Source organism: Ovis aries, chromosome 20 (genome assembly GCF_016772045.2).
Source record: "Ovis aries strain OAR_USU_Benz2616 breed Rambouillet chromosome 20, ARS-UI_Ramb_v3.0, whole genome shotgun sequence".
In the NCBI taxonomy this organism is placed as follows: Eukaryota; Metazoa; Chordata; class Mammalia; order Artiodactyla; family Bovidae; genus Ovis; species Ovis aries.
Window position 1 is genome coordinate 28777911 of NC_056073.1, and position 10203 is coordinate 28788113.

Genomic DNA, 10203 nt, shown 5'->3' on the forward strand with positions numbered 1-10203 from the left:
TGAGGATCTTAACAAGGAACTAGAAATTATAAGAAAGAACCAGTCAGAACTGTAGCATACAATAACAAAAATGAAAAATACAATAGAAGGAATGAACAGCAGACTAGGTGATAAAGAAGAATGCATAAATTATCTGAGAGACAGATTAATGGAAATCACCATGTGAGACTAACATAAAGAAAAAACAAAATTTTTAATCAATTTATTTTTTATTGAAGGATAATTGCTTTACAGAATTTTGCTGTTTTCTGTCAAATCTCAACATGAAGCAGCCATAGGTATACATATATCTCCCCTCCCTTTTGAAACTCCCTCCCATCTCGCTCCACATCCCACCCCTCTAGGTTGATACAGAGCCCCTGTTTGAATTTCCTGAGCCATACAGCAAATTCTTATTGGCTATCTATTTTACATATGGTAATGTAAGTTTCCATGTTAGTCTTTCCATACAACGAATTTTTATTTTTATTTATTTATTTTTTATTTTTTTATTGTTACTTTGTTTTACTTTACAATTCTGTATTGGTTTTGCCATACATTGACAAGAATCCACCACGGGTGTACGTGCGTTCCCAAACATGAACCCCCTCCCACCTCCCTCCCCATAACATCTCTCTGGGTCATCCCTGTGTACCAGCCCCAAGCATGCTGTATCCTGCATCAGACATAGACTGGCGATTCGATTCTTACATGATATTATACATGTTTCAATGCCATTCTCCCAAATCATCTCACCCTCTCCCTCTCCCTCTGAGTCCAAAAGTCCGCTAAACACATCTGTGTCTTTTTTGCTGTCTTGTATACAGCATCATACAACGAATTTTTAAAAATGAGGTTCCCAGAGTTGCTTGCTGCACAATTGAGTCTGTGCCCCTGCCACAGCCCATGAAGCTGCCACCTCCTATGAAGACTACTGCTGCCCTGCCCTGAATCCGCAGCCTGTATCATTCATCTAAGGACTGATGATGAAGCTAAAGCTCCAATACTTTTTTCACCTGATGCAAACAGTCAACTCATTAGAAAAGACCCTGATGCTAGGAATGACTGAGGGCAGGAGGAGAAAGGGATGACAGAGGATGAGATGGTTGGATGACATCACTAACTCAATGGACATGAGTTTGAGCAAACTCCAGGAGGTTGGTGAAGGACAAGGGAGCCTGGTGTGCTGCAGTTCTTGTGGTCACAAAGAGTCAGACGTGACTTAGCAACTAAACAACAACAACATCCTAAAATGCAGCTGCACTTCAAACACTCCAATGGTCATTGAAATAACTGTTGCATTCAATAAAACTGGGTCGCCTGGTGCCATTGCTTGGAAGGTAGAACCTGAGATGGGACCAAATTTGTCATATACAGTAGCCAATACTTTGGCTTGGTGGATAAGTCTGATGAAGTTTCCATAGCTGTATTGAAAACCAGTTTTACCAAGCCACAAGCCTGGCAGAACTGCAGCCTCTATGTTGGGGTTATAATCGACTTATTTAGACACTTAGCAAAGGATTCTTACTGTTCAGCATTCCAAATATGCTTATCATTTGTACAGATTGACCTTTCGTGAATCATGCAGTATTGAGTTACGTCTTTAAATCTGTTTCCATGCCACTCTTATCAATGTTTCTTATAAGAAATTTAGAAAGACTAGGGGCCAAGATACTCAGCACAATACTTGCATATTAATATTTTTAATATCATATAGAACTAAAATCTCAGAAACTATGAACACTCTGGACCATATGAGGTTTATTCCTTCCATCATTTCAAACATGGAAAGTAGGGCCTGTAAGGATATTTGCTCACAGTATATTTACATCTCCCACATTCACACCATTATATATCAGATTTGCTCCTTTTTCTTTTACAGTGATTATTTAAAGTCTTTCTATAAAACTCATTTTGTACTGTTATAGAAAACCTCCATTCTGAAAATCTACATTGTACAGAAGCTTGTCTTTAATGTTTCCAAACAAAAAAAGCCTTACAGTTCATTTTAATGTTTGCACTTTTAGATGCAACTTTCAAGGAAGGCATGAAAAAGAATAGGAAGTGTTATTAGGTGTTTTTAGTAAAATATTGCCCCTGTCGCTTTAGAACATGTAGACTATGCACTTTGAGTAAATGTTTTTAAAGGTAGAAATACTTTGTTATTGCAGCTAAAACAATTCTTAATCGTAAAATTTATGAAATTCTTGCAATTTCTTCACACTTAATTGAACACCAACTAATTATTTTTGTTTGAAGTGTGATTCCCACCCTCTCTTGCAAAAAAATAAAATAAAGAAGTGGGTTTCTGCTAATGAATGGAGCAGACAATTAATATTTTATATGCATTTTGAGCTGTGTGACCTAGTATTTTGATACTTGACAACTTGTTTTATTATGTGATTGATAAAATAATGAAATATATTAATGTTAGCTTAACCATATATTTACATGACCTAAGAACATGTGATTATATTTCTGGGGGATAAATAATTTGTCAGTGTTCATCATCTTTTAAAAATCCAGTAGGAGAGCTTATAGTTGCTGCTGTTTAATCACTAAGTCATGTCCGACTCTTTTGCAATCCCGTGGACTACAGCCCACCAGGCTCCTTCTGTCCATGGGATTCTCCAGGCAAGAATCCTGGAGTGGGTTGCCATTCCCTTTTCCAGGGAACCGTCCTGACCCAGGGATTGAACCCACATCTCCTGCATTGACAGGCAAGTTCTTTATCATTGAACCACCAGGGAAGCTTAAACATGAAATAAATAATGAAGCACATTAAAAAAAAGAAAACAATTTAAGGAATTTCTGGGACAACATCAAGGGTACCAACACTCACCTTATAGGGATCCCAGAAAGAGGAAAAAGAGAGAAGAGTGTGGAAAATGTAAACGTGGAACTGCATTTTGAACCAAGTAGAGCTGGAGCAATCCCAAGACTTAGGCTGGAACATGAGCCTAGGGGCAGTCTCAAGACACTGGCCAGCCCCTCATGCAGTTTTCAGTTCTCCTCCTCACTGTTTCAGGAGCAAGTAAGTGTGCCTGTGTTCCTAAAGAGTAGAGTCCAAGCTTCCCACAGCCCTTCTGTTAGTCCGACTAGCTCTCCAACCAGCCTATGGGGTTCATCTTCCCTGTGCAGGACCCTAGGGCTGGTATGCCCAGTATCTCGCTGAACCACTCACTCCCTGGGGAGGATCTCTGCCCATGTAATCTCTCTTTTCCTCTGAGTCCCCTACCAGGGCACAGGTCCTGACCTGACACTTTTCTTCCTACTGGATTTCATGTAGATATTTCTTATAGCCTTGGTTGTATAGGAGTCTTTCTCCCAATCTCCAGTTCATTTCCAGTAAGAACTGTTCCACATGTAGATGTATTTTTGCTGTGTTCATTAGCGAAGGGAGTTCCCCACCCTGCTCCTCCACCATCTGTTCTTTTCTAGTGCATAATTCATCTAATGGGGCTTTGGTGAGGGGTGTTTTCTATTTAAACAACTTTCTCTTCCGTAGTCTTTCTCCTTTGCCTTTACATCATGTCAATGATATATTCAATATTAGGTAGTCAGTACCTTATCTATGTTTTAATATCACTAAACAATAAATATTGTGTCATACAATTTTTTCATCACCCTATATATATCTCTGATTCTTGGTTCTTTTTTATTACTTTTGATAGAAACAAATAGGTACTTTGTCAAACTCAGTTGTAATGAGAAGATTATTATGATTTATTAGAGTTTTATGGTAATCAGAATAAGCAATAATTGCTTCAATATAAGATGATATGAAAGTTACTTATGTCATTTTCGTAATATTTTGATGACTACTTGGTTTAATTCAAACAAAAATTATAAATATTTTTTGAGTATTTCATCTTAATAGTATAGAGTGGTCACATAAATATTTGATTCCAGTAGTACATTTCTCTTGAGTTAATATCCCATTGTGTACGGAGTCTATGATAGCAGTTACCTAAATGATAGGTTATATTATTTTACTGGTAATGATGGGTTGTTATATTTTACTGTTGATTCACTCTACTTTTGTTTTACAGTAATTTTTTTTTTTTTTTTTTTTTTGGCCCACAATGCAGCATGTGGGAGCTTAATTTGTCTGACCAGGGAAGGAATCAGTGCCTCAAGCACTGGAATGCAAGTCTTAACCACTGTATTGCCATGGAAGTCCCTATATTACCTTCTAGATTTATCATTTTGCTTTTTAAATATTCATTTTTACCATAAATACAGACTGACTTGAGAGGCAGAATTCCTGAGAGATTGAATCAAACTGCTTCCTGACATACTCCAGTGAGAAGAATATGTCTCCTGGGGAAGGGAGGCAGGATAAGGATTCAGAACAAGGAGAAGAAATGAAGTAAAACTATTCATATACCATTTTTTCAAGGCAAGAATGGTTCAAATACATCATCATGTAAACAGCACAGCCAAGCATGCTTGTGTGTGTGTGTGTGTGTGTGTGTGTGTGTGTGTGTGTGTGTGTGTAGCTGATGGCATTGCTAGGAAGAATATAATGCTATCAGAGAAGACACACAATCTTGTCTGGATTCAGACATGGTCCTAACTATAACAAAAGCTTTTCAGTGCATGGTCTTAGAAGATTGGGGAGATTTACATTCTCTAAATTTGGGGAGGTTATATTGAGAATGTTCAGACAAAATTCGAGAGTGGCTCAACAGAAGAAAATACCATCTACTTTTTTCCTCAAATGTTAGGATCAAAGGTATGTGGTATAACTGATGCCTTTAAAAAAAAAAAAGCCTGCATTAAATGGTAGATTAAAATGTGAAAATGGATAGACAACACCAAAATCATTATTCAGTTCTGGACATTATTTTAATCAGTTCTTTTTCCTTCTCTGCGTAGTATACTAATTTATTCATTTTGCCAAGATCCCTGTCTTAAAATTGTTATAAAGCGTTCCAAAATAATTATTTCCCTGGAAATAGACATGTCTCTTATTTTGGGGTAATAGAAATGCCTAGATTATCCTGTACATGTTACTCCAATCAAATGATAGTTTCTGCTGGGTTATGTTGAAGCATCACCCAGCTAAATATTAGGTGCTCGATAAAATGGTTATGGGTGAATCATCTCTACAAAATTTAATGATTGATTTACATAAATTGTATCTGCTATTCAAGCATTTTAGAAATGACAATTTCAGAATAACATGTTAATATTTATTGAGTTTCCTTTGTATGCCAGGCACTGTACTGTTTAAGGTGAAATTTTAATAATGTCTCAGATGTTTCCCTTTAGCTGTTAGGAAACAAAGAAATATTTCATTATGAGAACAGAGATTAATAAGGGACTGAGTCAGTGAAAGATCATTTCTAATTATGTGGCACTGACCCAAAATTAAATACTTATGCTGGATTATTTCCAACGCAGAACTATATAGAATGCACCTGTCTTGGATCTTGAGGCTGGGGAAGGTGGCACATGAAGTCAAGCCATTGAGGTATTAAAATTATCTTGTCTCCTTCCTCTGTTTATTTCATATACCCAACTGTCACTGAAACTCCATCTCAAGATTCAAACTGTCAGAACCTTGTCAATGTCCAATGGTCACTTAATCTTTTATTATATTGAGTAGGAACAGGCAAATTCAATTTGCCATTGAGCATTAAACTTGTATATCTTTAGATTAATATCATAGTGCACATTTGCTTGATGATTGACACTGAATATAGGTGATTTTAATAGCTTGGCAATAATAGGGAATGTTGTAGGCAACATTCTATGAGATCATTAACATGAGGCTTTTAAAAAGTAGGGATGGTACAGGGAGGGACATGGGAGGGGGGTTCAGGATGGGGAACATGTGTACACCTGTGGCGGATTCATGTTGCTGTATGGCAAAACCAATACAATATTGTAAAGTAATTAGCCTCCAATTAAAATAAATAAATTTTTAAAAAAACAAAAAATTAAAAAAAATAAAAAGTAGGTTTTGAGACTGATAAAGTACATTTTAGTTCTTGATTTTTCAGTCATGGTTTGCTTCTGTTTCCATTTTAACTCAAAACAATTCCTCAAGAAAGATAGGAAGGGTTTCATCATCCTTCTTTTACACAGAAATGATGGATTAGAAAGTTTGTCAAGAAAATATATCAGGTGAGAGACAGGAGATTGTGCCAAATTGTTGTACTGCCCGTGATGCTCCTTTCTGCAGACTCCTGACATCCTACTCTTGGACAACTCACTCTCTTTCTATAGACAATGATTAAAATTAAACTTTCTTGGTATATACATAATACTGACCTCTACTACATGGAACTCAGGGTCCCTGGACAAAGGTCAATAGATTAAATCCTGAAAACAATGAAAAAGATAATGAAAAAAAATCAGATTTTACATGATGTAGAATTATTCCTGGTGACAGGAATGGAGAAGAGAATTTCACTGTTTGTCTGTATTCTCCCTTCCAAGTGGATATATACATTTATTTCTATATGATTTAATTTTTATTTCTAGACAAAGTATAATTCTTTGTCAGTTTAAGTACTTAGAAGCACTCACAGATCTTCACCATCTTGGACATGTAATTTTTTCAGCTTTGTATTTTGTAAGGTTTTTTTTTTTAATTAAATTTTTATTTTTACTTTATTTTACTTTACAATACTGTATTGGTTTTGCCATACGTTGACATGAATCCACCATGGGTGTACATGCGTTCCCAAACATGAACCCCCCTCCCACCTCCCTCCCCATAACCTCTTTCTGGGTCATCCCCATGCACCAGCCCCAAGCATGCTGTATCCTGCATCAGACATAGACTGGCGATTCGATTCTTACATGATAGTATACATGTTTCAATGTCATTCTCCCAAATCATCTCACCCTCTCCCTCTTAAAAAGTATTTACCACAGGATGACTTTTTAATTCATCTTGTGGGTCTAAGAATATTAAATGACTAACAGCATGCATTAGCCCTCAACATGTGCCGTCTACCAGTAGGTTTCTCCCATTCCTCATATCCCCTGACTCTCACCCCCAACACAGGCATTTGCATTTACTGTCTACAGTCTAAATGAGACAAGGATATATATGAAATGAAATCTTTACAATGTCACTACTTAAGAGTCATGCATTCTCCTTATCTGGTTGGGATTTCCACCTTGGTTCCTCCATCATTGTCACTGAGGAAATTGCAGTTCCTTTCAGATACAGGAAAATAAAATTAGTTTGAAAAATTATTTGGGCATTTAAGTGACAAGAAGAATGAAAATATCTCCACATCTAGAGTTTTTAAGTAAGTGCATAGGTTATTATTGTGAACTGATGATATTTAAGAAAATATTTTGGGTTTTTAAAAAAGATAAGTAAACTATTGTTTGTTTTCTTTGCCAAAACCTTTATTGAAATGTGTTCCTACATGAGGAATACAGATACTAAATTATATTAATTAATTTAATTTGACAGAATGCAAGGTGAATGTTTATAAATGTTATAAGTGTAAACGCATTATAATAGAATGTTTGATGTGTGAAAATTTTTTCAACAATTATATCTATAAAGGGTCCCTGTAACTGTGCTGACTTGTTAGTCCATATTTAACAGAATTTGGAAGAGTCCACTTGTTTCTATCTTGTTTTATATTGTTTAATCCCAGGACCTACAACAGTAATGGAAAAATACTTGAAAATACTCTGTGTTCAATAAATACTTGTTGACTGAATGAGTGAAGAAAGCAAGTCAGTGGCAAAAGATTAGGAAATAAATAGGTATGAGGAGAACTTTATTTGATAAAATGAAAGAATAAAACAGAATTGTGCAGAAATTTCTTTTCCATTTTATGCCTGCTGACTAGACATATCTTTGACAAATCAACTGAGATAGTGAACATAAAGTAGAATTCAGTTTCAGGATGAGTCTAACTTCCAAACTTTGTAAATTTTAAATTATAGGTAAGAAATTTATCTCTTTGACTCACTAGAGCTTGTTCAGTTCAGTTCAGTTCAGTTCAGTCGCTCAGTTGTGTCCAACTCTTTGCAAACCCATGGACCACAGCACACCAGGCCTCGCTGTCCATCACCAACTCACGGACTTTACTCAAACTCATGTCCATTGAGTCAGGGATGCCATCTAACCATCTCATCCTCTGTCATCCCCTTCTCCTCCTGCCCTCAATCTTTCCCAGCGTCAGGGTCTTTTCAAATAAGTCAGCTCTTCGCATCAAGTGGCCAAAGTATTGGAGTTTCAGCTTCAACATCAGTCCTTCCAATGAACATTCAGGACTGATTGCATTTAGGATGGACTGGTTGGATCTCCTTGCAGTCCAAGGGACTCTCAAGAGTCTTCTCCAACACCATAGCTCAAAAACATCAATTCTTCGGCACTCAGCTTTCTTTATAGTCCAACTCTCACATCCATACATGACTACTGGAAAAGCCATAGCCTTGACTAGACGGACCTTTATTGGCAATGTATCTGTTTTTTAATATGCTTTCTAGGTTGGTCATAACTTTTCTTCCAAGGAGTCTTTTAAGAGCTTGTTAAGAGCAATATAAGGATTTAAATTTCTATCTGAAAGAATCTTTCTTATGACTTCACCTTTCTTTTATTCAGGTCATGAGCATCAATTGTTCTTTGTGGCAGGACAACAGCATGTCTGTGAAACACTTTGCATTTGTCAAATTCTCTGAGGTCACCGAACAGTGCTTTCTTTTATTTACCCTCATCCTACTCATGTTCTTAGCATCACTGACAGGCAACGCTCTCATAGCTCTTGCCATCTGGACCAATCCAGCCCTCCATACCCCCATGTACTTCTTCCTGGCCAACTTGTCTCTCTTGGAGATTGGATACACTTGTTCTACCATACCCAAAATGTTGCAGAACTTTGTGAGCGAGGCCCGAGGAATCTCTCGGGAGGGCTGTGCTACACAGATGTTTTTCTTTGCATTATTTGGTATCAGTGAGTGCTGCCTTTTGGCAGCCATGGCTTTTGATCGCTATATGGCCATATGCTCCCCACTTCACTATGCAACACGGATGAGTCGTGGAGTGTGTATCCATTTAGCAATGATTTCTTGGGGAGTAGGCTGCATAGTAGGCTTGGGCCAAACCAACTATATTTTCTCTTTAGACTTCTGCGGCCCCTGTGAAATAGACCACTTCTTCTGCGACCTCTTGCCTATCCTGGCACTAGCCTGTGGGGATACATCCCATAATGAGGCTGCAGTCTTTATTACAGCCATTCTTTGCATTTCCAGTCCATTTTTATTAATCATTGCTTCTTATGGCAGAATTCTAGCCGCTGTGTTGGTCATGCCCTCCCCTGAAGGCCGTCGAAAAGCTCTTTCCACCTGTTCCTCCCACCTACTGGTAGTAACACTCTTCTATGGCTCAGGATCTGTCACCTACTTGACGCCCAAGGCTAGTCAGTCACCAGGGGTAGATAAACTCCTGGCCCTCTTCTATACTGTGGTGACATCCATGCTCAACCCTATCATCTACAGCTTACGGAACAAGGAAGTCAAGACAGCTCTTCGGAAAACTCTGGGCAAGAAAAGCAACCTCATTTAGAGGAGTCTGTTCTACAGATTTCATGGGTAAGATACTAGGGGGACAACTAAATTCCTCTCTGAAAAAGATGCACACTCAACCTAAGAGGAAAGAAGGAAAGGGAGGAAGAAAGCAGGGAGAGAGGGAGGAAGGAGAAAAGGCGGGAGGAAAGAAGGAAGAAAGGAAGGAGAAAAACACTGTTTTTGTCAGTGTGTTGTATAAGAAGCTTCTTTAATAACAGTGACTGTAACAGTGATTGTAATTTTGAAGACAGCTCTCTTCTTGTAGCTAAAGTTCTGACTGCCAAGTTCTGGAAGGAAGTTGGTTAGCAAAGAATTTTAAAGGTGAAGTCAACACTAGACTGGTTTTCCAGAATGTTTCATTTTAGGCTAAAGTACAGGCTTGGAGTATAAAGTACCAGATTTATACTTGGAAGCCTCAGAAATTCTCACTCTATACTCTTAGGCATTTTCTATCCCCTGAGAGGTCTGTATGACATCTGCACTGGTCACTGGGGTAGTTCCCCCACATGTTTGTCTCATATGACTTGGTTCCACAATAACTATGATGTGAATTATTTCCTTCCATAAAAATGTTTTACAATTCTTCATTTTCAGTTATTGGTACATAATATAAAATTAAATGATTCTTTTTTGAGTTGTGAGTATGTAAAAATGTATAAACATAAAAAAAGC

At 37.4% G+C, this 10203-nt stretch overlaps 1 protein-coding gene across 1 annotated transcript; it reads left to right on the top strand.

Moving 5' to 3' along the window:
• Positions 1–8560: 8560 nt before the first annotated feature.
• Positions 8561–9529, top strand: LOC101119769 (olfactory receptor 10C1-like). Its single transcript, XM_004019305.5, has one exon. It carries the CDS (start codon positions 8573–8575, stop codon positions 9527–9529), a length of 957 nt encoding a protein of 318 aa, XP_004019354.3. The 5' UTR covers positions 8561–8572.
• Positions 9530–10203: the final 674 nt, after the last annotated feature.

Excerpts from the sequence above, each read along its gene's own strand:
- LOC101119769 (XM_004019305.5), top strand. The coding sequence starts at position 8,573 with ATGAGCATCAATTGTTCTTTGTGGCAGGACAACAGCATGTCTGTGAAA.